Source organism: Dasypus novemcinctus, chromosome 6, assembly GCF_030445035.2.
Source record: "Dasypus novemcinctus isolate mDasNov1 chromosome 6, mDasNov1.1.hap2, whole genome shotgun sequence".
NCBI lineage: Eukaryota > Metazoa > Chordata > Mammalia > Cingulata > Dasypodidae > Dasypus > Dasypus novemcinctus.
In genome coordinates, this window is record NC_080678.1 from 100263500 (window position 1) to 100279160 (window position 15661).

General features: G+C 45.8%; 1 protein-coding gene across 1 annotated transcript in view; it reads right to left on the reverse strand.

Annotated features, from left to right (window-relative positions):
* Positions 1-9040: 9040 nt before the first annotated feature.
* The window catches only part of LOC131278767 (uncharacterized), a 31867-nt gene continuing 25246 nt past the window's right edge, over positions 9041-15661 (reverse strand). Inside the window, exons 10-12 of the mRNA XM_071215564.1 lie at positions 14992-15021; positions 13623-13706; positions 9041-9386 (exon numbers count right to left, since the gene is read on the reverse strand). Of these exons, the coding sequence (XP_071071665.1) occupies positions 9183-9386; positions 13623-13706; positions 14992-15021 (318 nt within the window). The 3' untranslated portion in view covers positions 9041-9182. The remainder of the gene's footprint in view (positions 9387-13622; positions 13707-14991; positions 15022-15661) is intronic.

The following is a 15661-nucleotide window of genomic DNA, read 5'->3' on the forward strand; positions in this document are numbered from 1 at the left end:
TTGTGCCCAAGAAACCACCCATTAGAATCTTCCTCATGTCTTTAATCTGGAAAAAAATTAGGAGGAAACTATCAACAAGAGAATGGATAATGAATTTTGAAGCCTGTATATGATGGGGAATTACTCAACAGGCAACGGAATGGACTAGGAACACTTTATTATGTAATTCTGGATAATAAGATCTATCCAACAGTATGGGTAAATCTTTAAACTAGAGTAAATAAAAGTTCTTTTGACATATACAACATACAACATATATATATACACACACACAATATAAATATAAATTTTTGAAATGTATGTTGTTGAGAGATAATATGTAGGTAATAGCAAACGTGCTAATTTTATTTTTCTGTCTAGACATCTGTGTATACCTTATTCGTCTAAAGCACCTGACAGTACCATCCCAATGGTTTAAATATCCTTTATGGAGTTGTGTCATTGTTTACCTGTTCAACAGACTGTCATTTAAGGAAACACTTTCTGCTTGGGGAATGCGTTTCTGTTGAGTAACAGACTAAATGTTTTCAGAGCCTCCACTCACTACGTGCTTTTTTTCTACAATGAGCTGATTCTCATATGTTGTATAATTCCAGGTATGGTTTCTTCATTGTGAGTCAGCCTGTGAAACATGGGACTGTTACTCCCACACATTATAATGTCATCTATGACATTGTTTGCTTGACCCCAGACACAGTGAGCATTTGACTTACAAGCTGTGCCACATGTATTATAACTTGCCAGTAAGGATCTTCTGATCCCAGTTTTCCTCCAGATCTGTAAAATGAATGGGTCAAACTTGCATGCCTATGTTTTAATCTGTGATGTGACAAATGTGAAAATGTAAATCTAGAGAAAATAGATGTAAATTAAATTAAAAAAAAAAAGAAACTTCCTCTTAGTTTTCTTCCTCCTACAGAGTGTGATTTGTGTTCCTGTGCCTTGCCACTTTGCTCACAAACTGTCTTACCTCGTGGGTCACAGGATTCAGGCACAGCCACACAATTTACTGTCAGAATGTCTCTAATACCTTTGATCTGCCAAAGATTGGGCTTTGTACATTTCAATTTGTAAATTGAAGCTGGACGTTTGCATTATTCTTCTAGATTCATGTTTCAGATTTGACTCATTCTTGATTGGTCATGGGAGAGGCTCAGAGGGATGTATTCTATTTTCAGTAGTATCACTCACTTAAACAAGGCTTTATGCCCCATTTTCCAGGAAGGAAAACCAACAGTGAGAGTTTTGTCTTACAGCTTAGCTTTCCAATATCTTACAAAGTGCATATAATTTAAACAGAGATGAATGCTGCCCTCCAAGAAAAGAGACTCAAATAGAAAATGGTTGACCATTATTCACATGCAAATGGCAATAATGCACATCTATAAACAAATATATTGGAACACTAGCATAAATATAGTTTCCCAAGTACAATGTATATGTGCATTGCATGAAACACTCATTGCTTTGTGAAATATTTATTTTGCTTTGGAAGGACAGGAAATATGAGATGGTGATGGATTTCTGTTAATATTTTCTATTTTTAAATAAGTGACCTATTACTGATATATTATACATAAAATGTTTATGGTATTCTCTGCACTGGGGTGGGAGTTGAATATATATGTTTGGTATAAAAAGATACCAGTGATTTGAAAGTTGGCAGCTTAGAAACATAAATGCATTTCATCATGTTTTTTTGCAGAGAAGGAAAACTAAGACCTTGATTGGCATCTCTAACTTCATTCTATTGCACATGTGCCAAGTGTGATGATGTTTATTTTGATAGCTGCACCATCATCAGGAGGAAATTTTGGATAATTTGTTTGAATGAAGCCATTTTTCCTCCTGAAAGCAGACACATTTTTTTCCTCTCAATATAAACCAATCTTAAGTAGACTCAGAATTTAATGTGCCTGGTATTTGAGAGTGCCCTATTTTCTGATATTCATAGAGTGGTATATTTTAGGGAGTACTTTGTTTCAAACATGCCAGAAAGTGTTATGTCTGAAATTGATAGAACTACTTCAATCATAAGGTAAGTAAATTTGATTTGATATTTAAGCGAGTCTTAGAAGAAATACAATTAAACAAGAGTTACTTAAACTTTGCCATCCAGTTAAAATTCTAGTGATCAGTACTGCCAATGGTGATCAATCTATTACAGGAGATTGGCTCATAATGAAAGACAAGCAAAGGCAAAATGCTCTTTTCCGAAGCCATGAATTAGACTTAAGGTGACACATTTCTAGGTATCTACAGAAAAAGAAACAAACTTAAGTTAGTATTGAAACTTTCTGTATGTTCCTATTATGCAATATGTACAAATATAATTTATCCATAACAGTATTCAAATTTGTAAATTTAAGAGATATGTTTCAATAAAAGTATATAAACTAAAATAATTAAATCAGATTTCCGTATTTTAAAAATTCATGTTGGCCTTCATATTCTTAACGTACTGTTTGGAGAAAAAAATTGTTGCTTTTTCAAACCAAACGGATATATTTTCTGGACTAGTGGGGAATCTAAACCTTTAGCCTATAGGCTTTAAAAAAAATTAAGTGAAGGGAGACAGGTATTCGATATTTCTAAGAGAAAACCTATGATCCCAAAGGTCTAGGTAAAGCTTCTGTAATTTACCACCATATATAAGTATCCAATTGCTGGGAGGTATCTAATTAAAGGACAATCAGGAATGCATTTGGCCTAAGTGGAAACATTATATATAATCGAATACATTTCCTGATTCTGCCAAGATTGTATAAATTATCCATCAAAGTGATAGCAAGGCAAAGAAGAAAACAGCTTCAATATCTGGCAGGTAGCCCTGATATTTGAGACAAATTTTATGTTTCCTTTGAGATGTCTTCTTTGACACATGGGTTTTTTAGAAATGTGTTGTTTAATCCTCAAATATTTTTGGATTTTCTAGTGGTCTTTCTGTTACTGATTTTTACTTTAATTACATTGTGATCTCAGAGCATACTTTACCTTATTTCTATTCTTCTAAATTTGTTCATGTGTTTTATGGATCAGGGTTTGGGCTATCTTTGTGAGTGTTCACTGGATGCTTGAGAAGAATGTGTATCCTGTTGTTTTTGGAGGAAGAATTCCATTAGTGTCAACTAAATCTAGTTGATTGTTGCTGTTCATGTCAAATGTATTCTTCTGGATTTTCTGCCTACTGGAACTGTTTGTAACTGATACAGGAGCACTGAAGTCTCCAGAGAGATTTGTCTTTTCTCCTTGCAGTTCTACCCTTTTTGCTTCACGTAATTGTTGCTTTATTGTTAGGCACAAATACATTCAGAATTGTTGTGTCTTAAAAAATCTGCCCACTTTTTCATTATGTAATGCCACTCTTTATCCCTGATAATTTTCCTTACTGTGAAATCTGCTTTGTCTGAAGTTAACAGAATTATTAAAGCTTTCTATTTGATTAGTGTTTGTGTGGTGCATCTTTTCCCATCCTTTTTACTTTAAATTCATGTTTGTCTTTATATTTAAAATGGGTTTCTTCAGACAACAAAGAGTTGGGTCATCTTTTTATTTTTTTAATCCACGCTGATAGTCTGTTTTTAAATTGCTGTATTTACACCATGCACATTTAAAGCAATTGACATGCTTGGATTAATATATATCATTTTGTAACTATTTTCTATCTGTTGTCCTTGTTCTTTCTTTTACTTCTTTTTTTCATTTCTTTTTAAAGAAGCTTTAGACTACATTGAAAATATAGATTCCCATTTACCCTACCTCCTCCCCCACCACTTTTCTCTATTAACATCTTTTTCTTTCTTTTTATGCCTTCTGTGGTTTTGAGTAAGCATTTTATGATTCCATTTTCTCTCCTCTCCTAGCATAAGAAATATATTTCTTTTAAAATTATTTTACTACTTTCTTTAAAGCTTGAAATAGGAATTTTCAAATCCACCTTCAAATAACACTATGTCCTCACAGGTAGTTAAGGTACTTTATAATGTAGTATTAGCAATCCCTCCCACCTGTCACTTAAAATATTGGCTGGAATATGTGTTCTCCCCCACATGGAAGGATGGGAGGAGCCCAGCGCTGGAGAGGCTCCTGCCAGGCCCTGCTGAAACCGACAGCTCCCTAATGTGCCCCCAAGACTGTGATGTGGCAAGTTCTCAGCTCAGGGATCCCTGCTCTGTTCTCTGTCCCCTCTTGGAGAGCATGGCCTTCCTGACCATGCAGGGCTCCTGCCCGAGGCCAGGGCTGTTATGACTGCTCCTCCCACAGGGAGCTGAGACTCAAACCTCCTCCTGGCCCTGCCTGGCCCTCGTCTGCCCGAGAAGGGCATTAGCGCAGGGACCATGGCTCAGAGCCCAGCCTTGTAGTGGGTGACCTCGCCCCATCCTGGTTTGATGCTCCCAGGACTGGCTGGGTAACGTCCCTGTAATCATTAAGCCGAGGCGTTGGTGCAGGGCCGGCTCCTTTCCACGCCCGCAGAGCCCATGCTCAGGCACCGAGTCCCCTGCGAGAAGCGGGAGAGGGAGGCTGATGCCAGCCCTGTCCAGGCCAGGGGACAGGAACTCGCGGGGACCACACGAGGGCGGGGCACGACCTCGGCCTGCAGGCTGTGCATCCTTTAGGCACCTCGGGGATGGACCCCAGGGCCTCTAGATCCCAGCAGAGTGACCTGTGCAGAAACAGGGTGAGGGATACACACGCTTGCTGGCACGCGTTCACCCACACATGTAAAATGTGTGTAAATGGACCCAGTTTCCACACAGAACCTGCAACAGAGCCTGGCAAAGACGCACACAGAATTAAGAGGGCGCATAAACCCTACAAGAAGACCTTGATAACACCCAATTTGGAAATCACACCTGCACACAGCGACTTCAGAATTGTCCCGGCACGCCCAAGACTGCTGTGAGGATCCAGTGGGAGGCGCCCCGTCAAGGCCCCTTCAGGGCCCCTGGCTGGCTCTGTGAGGAGGGGTGCATGCTGCCAGCCTCCCTGCTCCTGTCGCCTTCCCTTCCCGGTCGGCCTCTGGGAAGCCCTCGGTCTGCTCCCCTGACTCCCCTGTCACCGGGGCTCAGCCGGTGAGGGACAGGCTCCTCTCTCCTTGTTTCTGGGGTCCAAAAGTCTCCACATCCAGAAGGTTCTGAAGGCATTTCCCACACAAGAGGGCCTTTCTCAGGCGCTTCTCCCGCCCAGAACCCTCCCCGCTTGCTCACAGCCCCCTCAGCCATCCTCCGCAAAGCCTGGGCATGCCATTGGGCAAGGAGATGAATGTAAGCCAGGAGCGCCATTTGGGAGCCGTCTGCACCTCACGGGCCTCCCGACCCCCAGCCCCGCCTGGGCGCCTGGTGCTGAGGCAGGAAGGCCCTGCACCCCTGGCTCAGCCGCATCTGAGACAGACTCCGGCCCAGCCTACCCAGGGCAGGGCCCTGCACCCCAACATCTCCAGCCGCGTCCCTTCTCGGTTTCCTGATGCCAAGGCCTCCCATGAGGACAGAGACAGAGGCTCCCCAACATGTGGAGACAACTCTGGGGGCGCTGACAGCCCCTGGGCCGCCTCCTAACTGCCCCTCCCCCTGTCTGGGCCCTGACAGCAGCTCTGCTGGAGTCACATGACCAGTGGGTCACCAGGAGGGACCCTGACGAGTAGGGGCGCCGGGCAGCTGCCTGGGAGCCCCTCTGTCCTCCGTGCAGGGGCTGTGGGGGTGCGGGCAGCACCCAGAGGGCAGGAGCCTGCAGGAGGAAATGCTGCTGGTTCCCAAGGCTTTCCAGCTTCTGGAGCCCTGGGCCTGGATGCCGGCCGCAGCTCCCCCCGTGGCTCCGCCCCCAGTGGCGCGCGACCCCCAGGCCCCGCCCCAGAGTTCAACCCCAGGCCCCACCCCCTCGGCTCAAACCCAGTCCCCGCCCCCTCAGCCCTGTCCTCTGCTCTGGGGTCTCTGCCTCTGCACAGCCTGGGGCGGGTCATGCCTGTGCTCTTGGCAGCACCTCTTTGATGTTTCCATGGAAACGCCCCTTGGACAGAAGCACGGAGGGACTCATAGGCTGGGGGCATCTGGAAGTGGCCTGTGGAGAGTTGTGCAGGTTTCTTGGGTCCCTGGAAGCTTCTATGTTAGGCAATAGTGATGCGGGCCATTTTCGGGACTTGGAGTTGTCCTGAACAACATGGCAGGGATGGATGCCAGACATTATATATCCTGCCGTAACCCACTGAATGGGTGGGGGAGAGTGTGACTACAACGTAAACCATTACCCATGCGGGGCAGCAGTGCTCCAAAATGTATTCACCAAGTGCGATGATTGTGCCACGATGATTAAAGAGGTTGTTGATGTGGGAGGAGTGGGGTGCAGGAGCATATGGGAAACTCTTACATTTTTTAATGTAACATTTAAAAATAATAATAAAAAACTATATTAATTTTGAAAAAAAATATTGCAGCCTTGCGAGCTCCTGAAGCCCCCCTCTCACCATGGGGGCTCCCCGTCCCCAGGCTGGTGTCAAAGTCCAGAGGGTCCTGCCACGCCCTCCCCTGCAGTGGTCAGGGCTCTTGGAACACCTGGCAGTGGCCTGCTGGCGCCTCCAGCCAGCGGGTCACCACACTCAGGGGTGTAGCTCCCTCCTACCCATATGACGTCAGGACCCTGTGGCCCCTCCTGCCCCTGGGGTGGAGAACGTGCTAGCCAGGTCCTCCGAATGAGTGTCTCCAACAGCCGGCAGTGCAATGTCCTGTTCCTCCTCATTAGCATTCTCTTATTTATAGAACCAGGAGCTCTTAGTCTTTGTGAAACAAATAAAAAGAAAACAGAAAAAAGAGTTGACTGAGTCAGGCTTCACATCCTGCAGAGAAAGCCAGGAAGCGCGGTGTGGGGAAGCCGCTTGCACAGTTGACCTGGGATCGAGTCTCCAAATGGGGCCTAAACTGACTGCCGAGCCCCTCCCCAGGGCTTTAAGCCCCTCTCCCTCGCTCCTGGCTCTGAGTTGGCCCATTGCTCGGCCTCGCCTTATGCGGCATTTTGTCACAGGAGCAACCTTCTTACCACCAGCTTGGGAGAGGATTTGTTGGCACACAGATGGCCTGGGAGGCGAGTGGGAAATGCTCTCCCCAAGCCCGTCCTGGGAGCTGGCTGGACAGACGGGGACTCGGCTGCACAGGAGGGCGAGGGGCAGGAGGGGGAGAGGGGGCTCCCTGAAGCAGCAGCAACACCAGACAGGAAGGCTTTGAAGGTCAATGGTTATTTGTCCCAGGATAAGCCTGCACACACAACCTGCATATGCAGAAATGGGCCCCTCCAGAAAATTTTTTTTTTAAACATGGGAGAAATTATGGTTATTTCTTTCAATCAGTATTGATTAAACACCAAAACCTGTTCTTGCCTTACTCAATTGAAAGTTTCAAGAAGACAGGACTGAGGTGGAGAGTTTAGTTTCCTAACTAGTAAGATCAATAAAGACTGGCTGGGAAGTGGACTTGGCCCAGTGGTTAGGGCATCCGTCTACCACATGGGAGGTCTGCGGTTCAAACCCCAGGCCTCCTTGACCCATGTGGAGCTGGCCCATGCACAGTGCTGATATGCGCAAGGAGTGCCCTGCCACGCAGGGGTGTCCCCAGCATAGGGAAGCCCCATGCACAAGGAGCGCGTCCCGTAAGAAGAGCCGCCCAGGGCAAAAGAAAGTGCAGCCTGCCCAGGAATGGTGCCACAAACACGGAGAGCTGACACAGCAAGATGAAGCAACAAAAAGAAACAGATTCCTGTGCTGCTGACAACAGAAGCGGACAAAGAAGATGCAGCAAATAGACACAGAGAACAACCAGGGTGGGGGGGAAGGGGAGACAAATAAATAATAAATGAGTCTTTAAAAAAATAAATAAATGAAGAATGGCTAACTAGAATATGTCACCAGAGAAGAGAGTGTAGTTATGGAATGGAAAGCTGGGTTTAATCTGAGCAGAATCAGTAAAAAGTAGTTTGGAAATGTTTGGAAATGAATAGAAATGGTGAGAGCACATAAGAGAATTTGTCATCAGAATTGCTAATATATAGGTATGACAGTGGTTTGCTTTTTCTTAAATAATGAAAATGCTCTAAAATTGATAGAAATGATGAATGCCCAATTCTTGATTATACCAATGGATTTTACACTTTAGATAAATTGTAAGGTTTATGAATAAAAAACATAATAAGGTGGGTTGGGGAAAAATACACCAAATGTAAGATACGGATTGTAGTTAGGAGTAATTCTTTGATGATGCTCTGTTATAGTTTGCTATGCTTCACAACAATGCAAGGTATTAGTGCTGGGGTGATGTGTGGGAGCCCAGTATGATGTGTTGTAAGTGTACAACTTATACTACATACCTATTATTTATGTATGTTCATGTATGAATGATATATTTCAATAAATTTTTTAAATGAAAAAATAATATAATAGAGGATGCCTGGGCACCCTCAGTCACAGCTGACTTTGCAGACCCTCCTGAGGGGCTCAGGGACCCCACACCAGGATCCGGGGGCCTGTGGGCCTGGTGATTTCACAGACACAGAGAGACCGTGGGCTGCGCCTGGTGGGAGGACGCTGCTCACTAAAACTCATCCTTCTTGGGCGTGGATTCTCCAGCAGGGGCAGATGGACCCAGATGGGGAGTTGTTTTTCTTCTCTAGTGGAGAGGACACGGTTCAGTGGAATCCTTCTGGGCTTGGGCACAGTTCGGGGCACCTGGACAGAGAAGTCATGCTTCCAGCTAGTGGCCTTGGGGTCTCCTCACTACCTTCTATGACACGTTCAGAATGTGGGACTCCAAAGTGGGAAACCAGGGACATGGAGAAAGGAGATGAGAAATTCAAAGGCTTCTCTTTGCATGAAGTTAGGGAGGGAGACACAGGACTGGATTCACATGAAACAGGCTCTTTGGGCTTTTTCATGGAGTGGAATTTGGCAGATGGATGAAGACGAGGTGCTGTGAGAGGCACAATCCATGTCCATCCCCACGGGGCCCCGGGATGCGTTATTCTAGCAGGTGGAGGGTACATGCATCTCAGAGAGGACAGAAACTCACCATGTAATAAACTCTTTTAATCATCAGCAACAAATGCCAACATCTTTTTTACTGTAAAACCAAAACTATGTGTCCACCTCAGCAAGTCAACAATCCTGGCCCTTTGGTGCTTTCGCCTTAGGGCTTTGCAGGCAGGGCTCATGGAGGGCAGGCGGCCTGTGCCTGGGAACAGGGCGAGACCAGCGGCAGCATCCAGGAGGACTGAGAATATGCACCGGGGGAATGGCAGCACCCCGGGCACACGGGGAAGGGGACACTCTCACAGTTGGGAGAAAGGCGCAGTCTTGGGTCAGAGATCACCGGTACCCTCCAGGCCCTCATTGGGGTGAAGGCCTTCTCTACCTGTAGGTAGAGAAGAGACAGGAGGTCATGGAGAAGTCATTTGATTTGGGTCCAGAGGCTGCAGTTTCCTTGGCCCCGTGGGCTGGACTCAGGCCCCACCTGGACCTGTAGGGTCCTATATGCTTTTTCTCTCCCTGGAGTGCTGGCATCCAGCCTCTACTCCCACTTGGAGGGTTTGGCTGTCACCCCCTCTATAGAGGCTCCCCTGCCCTCCCCAGGGAGTCTTAGGTGCTCTGGCCTCTGACCTTGGCTGCTGCTCCTCCATGGACTGGGAGACTTGGGAGTGAGGGTGAGGCCTGACTTCCTTCCAGAGCCCCAGAAAGCCCAGGGAATAAATTCCAGAGGTAACACCTTAAACTATTAAAACATCCAGTGTGCAAGTAAAGACTGCAAGGCATATAAAGAGGCAGGAACTGATGGCCCAGTCATAGGAACAAGATAAAACATCAGAAACCATCAACAAATAAAACCAGACTTTGAACATAAAAAGACTTTTAGAAAATGATTTTGAATATGCTCAAGGAGAGAATGGAAAACATGTATAAGGAACTAAAGGACATCAGGAAAATTATATGTGAAAAAAATGAGAATTTCAATAAAGAGAAATTATAAAAGGGAACCCAACAGAAATAGTGGAATTAAAGACCACAATAATGGAATTTAAAATTCCTTGTATGGGTTCAATAGCAGATTGGAGCCGGCAGAAGAAAATATCTGTGAACCTGAAGAGAAGATGATTGAAATTATTTAGGCTGAGGGGCAGAAAGGAAAAAGAAAGAAGAAAAGCAAACAGAGAGACCAGGAGACTTGTGGGACATCAAGTTTACCAATATATGCATTATGGGATTCCTAGAAGAAGACAGAGTGAAAGAGACTAAGAGACTATTTGAAGAAATAAAGCAGGCAAACTACCCAGATTTAAGTAAAGAAATGAATATACATATCCAAGAATTATAGTGAACTATGAATAAGATAAACTCAAAGAGATCCGCAACCACCACATTATAATCAAACTATCTAATGCCAAAGACAAACAGAGAATCCTGAAAATTACAGGAGACAACAACACATCATCTTCAAGGGAGCTTCAATAAGAAGTTCCAATTTCTCATCAGAAACCACTGAGGCAAGAAGGCAGGGGGATTGTGTAGCAGTTTGATATTATTGACGAATTCCAAAAAGAAATTGGATTATATTTGTACACTTATCTTTTCCTCTGGGCATATTAGACTATATTGGATTCAGAGGCTTACTTAATTAAGTAATTAGCTAATCTTCTTGTGCCAGTAGGGCATTGAGCCCCCACCCTTGGTGGGTGGGGACTCACAGATAAAAGGCATTGCAAAGGACAGAGTTGGAGGTCTTCTGATGTTGGAGTTTTGATGCTGGAGTTTGATGCTGAAGGCTTAAGCTGGAGTCCCAGGACGTAAGCTCACAGAGGAAAGAGAAGTCAGTCCCAGGAAGATAGGAACCTTGAATGCAGAGAAAAGCAAGCCCCAGGAACGTAGGAACCCAGAAAGCCTGAACCCTCACAGACGTTGGCAGCCATCCTGCTCCAAATAGATTTTGGTGAGGGAAGTAACTTATGCTTTATGGCCTGGTATCCATAAGCCCCTACCCCAAATAAATACCCTTTAAAAAACCAACCAATTTCTGGTATTTTGCATCAGCACCCCTTTGGCTGACTAATACAGATGACATATTGAATATGCTGACAGAAAATAAGTGCCAACCAAGAACTTTTATCTTGAGTAACTGTATTTCAAAAATGAGGGAGAGATTAAGAAATTCCAAGATAAATAAAGGCATAAGCATAGGGAGTTCATCATCATTAAACTTGGACTATAAGCAATGCTAAAGGGAGTTCTTCAGATTAAAAGCAAAAGGTCAGTAGATGGTAGAACAAAGCTGCATAAAAGAATAAGGATCTCTGATAAAGGTAAGAGCATGGTTAATTATAAACACCAGTGCTTTCAATTTGTAACTCAGTTTTCACTTCTTATGGGATCTAAAATGCAAATGCATAAAAGTAATGATACAACCATGGGTTGGGACACCCAACCTTTAAAATGTATAAAGATTTAATTTGTGACAAGAACACATAAAGAATGGGGGGCAGAAGGCTATGGAACATAGTTTGTAAATGTTGTTGAAATTAAGCTGGTAATAAATCAAACAAGATTGTTAAAGATTGAAGATGTTGAATTTGTACCCCATGGTAACCACTTTTGTTAAGAGGCTAAATGCATACCCTGTGGTACACATTTGTTAAGGTATTAAAATGTGTACTCCATGGTAACCTCAATGTATATCAGAAGAAGGCATGCAGAAATAAATGAGAAAGTGTTCAAAGTGGTTCACTATGAAAGGAAAAAATAATACAAAAGAAGGCAATGATGGGAGAATTGAGGAACAAAAAAGGAATAAGAATTGCAAAATCCAAATAAACTGGCAGAAGGGCCTGTGTTACCAGTAGTCACTTTAAATGTGAATGGGTTAAACTCCAGTCAAAAGGCAGAGATTGGCAGAATGGATAAAATAGCATGGTCCAATTTTATGTTGTTAAGAAGAGACTCTCCTTAAATTCAGACACAAGTAGGATTATCAAAAGGGATCCAGTATGGGTATACTTATATACAATATTAATATACTCATATATTATACTAAGATGCTAATACCTAATAAAACAGACAAAGTAAAAAAACTATTATAAGGGACAAAGAAGTACACTACATATTGACAAAAGGGTCAATTTATTGAGAATGCATATATGCACCTAATAGCAGCACTGCAGAATATATGAAGTAAATATTGAGAGATTGAATGGAAAAGTAGATAGTTCTACATTAGTAGTAGGAGACGTCAATGCACCACTTTCCATAATGAATAGAACTTCTAGACCAAAGATCAATAAGGAAAGAAAGACTTAAACAATACTATAAACCAACCAAACCTGATGTATATACAAATACTTCATCCAACAACAGCATAATACACATTCTTCTCAAGTGCATATGGCTCATACTGTAGGATAGACAATAAGTTACACAATGGAATCTTAGACATTATACCACCACCATGAGCAACAAAAGGAAAAACAGTTAAATTGGATTTCATCAAAATTATAAACATTTGTTCATCAAAGGGTATTATCAAGAAAGTGAAAAGACCATCTACATAACTGGAGAAAACATTTGGAAACCATGTATCTGGTAAGGGTTTGATATCGAGAATAAATAAATGAATCCTACAACTTATCAACAAAAAGTTAAACCACCCAACTGAAAAATGGGCAAATAATTTGAATGGACATTTCTCCAAAGAAGATACACAGTTGGCAAATAAGCACATGAAAAGATGTCAACATCACCAACCATTAGGGAAGTGCAAATCCAAACCAGAATGAGATATCACCACACATCCTGAGAATGGCTTTAATTAAAGAAAAAATAAAAATAAAGACCACAAGGCAAAGAGCATGTTAGTGGCCACGTTCAGTCCCCTGGGGCCTATGTGCTCCTGAGCACCACTTCCCAGGGCTGGGGACTCCGTCTGTGGGCAACTGTCACAAGGGAAAAGCACTGTGGGTGACCACGCGCCATGGGGGCAGCACCCCTGCCTGATCACCATGCTCCCCAACGAGGGCCGCATCAGTTGCACAGAGCTGCAGTTCTCCCTAGCAAGAGCACACAGGAGTTCCAGTTTGCCCTGCAAAGGGGACATGGCATGAGGACATGGCATGGTGGGGTGACACTGCCAGAGAGGGTCAGGCACCCCAGCTGAACCCCAAGAACACGCAAAGCTTGGGAGCAGGAGCCTGGCAGCCTGCGTGCCTGCTGGGGTGGTGGTCACTGTGGTCACAGCATCAGAATCTGGAACAAGACACTCTTTTGGTGTGGGGGTGTCAGTGGTTCATTTAGGGGACAAGTCCACAGGCTGGAGGAGCTACACCAGGAGCCAGGAAAGGTCCCTGAGGGGAGCATTATGGGGGCACAGGGCGCTGGGCAGCAGCCCAAGGAGGGGCAGGGAGGCCTGTGCTCCCAAGGTAGAGGGAGGGGAGGGGCAGGGGGGCAGCCTTGCAGCCCCTGGGGGCATGGGGCCCTCTGCTTTGTGCCCACCCTGGCCCCTGGCACCTAGGGAGAAAGCCAGATGCCCAGGATCCTCGCCACCCCACAAGTGGAGACTTCTGGTTGGACCTCTGCACCTCAAGCTCAGCATGACAGGGGCCCTCCTCACCTCCATTTGGCTCAGACACCCAGTGTCCAGGCAGTCGCAGCAAGCAGGCATCACCATGGGCCACGGCAGGCTGCAGCACACTGTCTGTAGGAAGAGAAAGCATCTGCTCCAGGGTGGCACAACCGGGAGGGCTGGTGCTGCCACTCAGCCGATGTTTGTGGGGTGAATAAGGAACAATCGAGTGAGGGACCCCGGATTTCATCAGCAGCACCCACGCCCCCAGGGAGCATCCTCTGGGGCAAACAAGACGGCATCTGGCTCATCCCCAAAGTGCTGCAAAGCTCCCCTGTCCCCTCGCTCCTCTGACGCCCCCATTGGCAGAGCCTCCTTGAGGCTGTGCCCTGTGTGGGGCCTGGACCGAGGGCTCCAGAAGAGAGGGGTTCACGCCTGCAGCCGTGCTCTCTGGGGGGAGCCGTCTGTAACAGGACGTGCCCAGGACGTCACTACTGGATGGGTGGCCACAGAGAAGTGGGGGCTCTGTCCACTCCAGGAGCCTCATGAAGGAGGAAACGTGACTCAGGAGGAGCCTAAAGGCAGAGGACAGAGGGGACCAAGGACAGCACTGTGTGATCAAGGCACGAGGCCAGCCAAGGACCCTGAGGGCTGCAGTGACTGGCACCGGAACCTGTGGACCCAGGAGAAAGCTGGACTTCTGGCCTCCAGACCAGAGACAGTGACCTCTGGGTTCAAGCCACCCGCGGCATGGCATTTGTCAGAGCAGCCCTGGCAAATGAAGACACCATGTGCTGGGCCAGCCAGGGGTCCACGCATGGGCAGGGGATGCCCCTCAGCCACCAGGCTCCAGCTTTGAAAGCGCAACCACCCCAGGCCCACCTGGTCCCATGGCTGCTGCCCTGAACCTGGCCCTGGGCTCCCCTGGGTGGTTGTCCCTCGCAGCTCTGTGCCAGATAAGCTCCCTCGCCCACTCTCAGCCATGCAGGCCCCAAGGGCTGACCTGGCCAGGCCCCTCTGCCCACCAGGAGACCGTGATTAAGACAAGGGCATGGAAGATTCCAGAGCTGGGTCCTTGCAACATGAGGCTCCTTTTCCAGAAGCTTCCCCAAGTCCTGGGTAAGTGCCATCCTGCCAGCCAGCAGGGGCCAAGTGTCCCACTTGTCTCAGGAGGGTCTGTGGCAGACCCCCCACAGGCTGCCCACACTGCCCCTTTGGTGGGAGCCTGGGAAGGGGGATGCCTGTTTTCCCTAGCAGTCCCCGTCCCCCTACCCCTGCATCCCCCTCCTCCTGCTCTGCAGGCTCTTGGCACAGGCGGTGGAGCTCCTGGGGTGGGAGTAGACCCCTCCATGGGCCGCAGGAGGCTCGGTGCATGGCAGATGAGCTCACAGGAAGTCAGGACGCACTTAGGACTTACCCTACATGGGTCCGGTGGCTTCTTTTTACACTAGAATGTTAAAAAGACATAGCCAAATAAGATTAATAAGAAAAAGAAATAATACTAGCATTTAAAATAACAAGTAACATAGAAAAAACTTTAAAAATAAAAATAGTATAAAAATTTTTTAGACATTGTTTCTTTCATCACTGTAAGGTCTGTTGTCTTGTATGTACAGTAATAATTTCTCCTGTATATTCCCCCAGGGTCTTATTTTTTCCACTTTATTTTCAAAGAAGCTTTAGGTTACAGAAATGTGGGAAGAGGTCCACCTGGGGCATGCCTCGAAGGCATATGAATATGTTCAAGCGTTCACTGTCTGGATGGTTGAGGACCCACACAATAACCAAAGAATATTGAACTCCCATGCTGGGGAGGGCTGCTGCATTCTCTAACAGCATGGCAAGAATCTCCCAAGTACAAGGGCAGTGCCTAGTGAAGGAGGAGAGACCATGATGCTAGGCCCTCGATATTGACGACCGTACTTACAGACCTGTCCTTGTGAATTTGAAACTTAGCCTAGTGTTATACATTGCCTAAGAGTTACCTCCTGAAATCCTCCTTGTTGCTGAAATGTGGCCTCTCTGAAAGCCAAACTCAGCATATAAACACACTATCCTTTTCCCAGCATGGGACATGATGCCTGTGG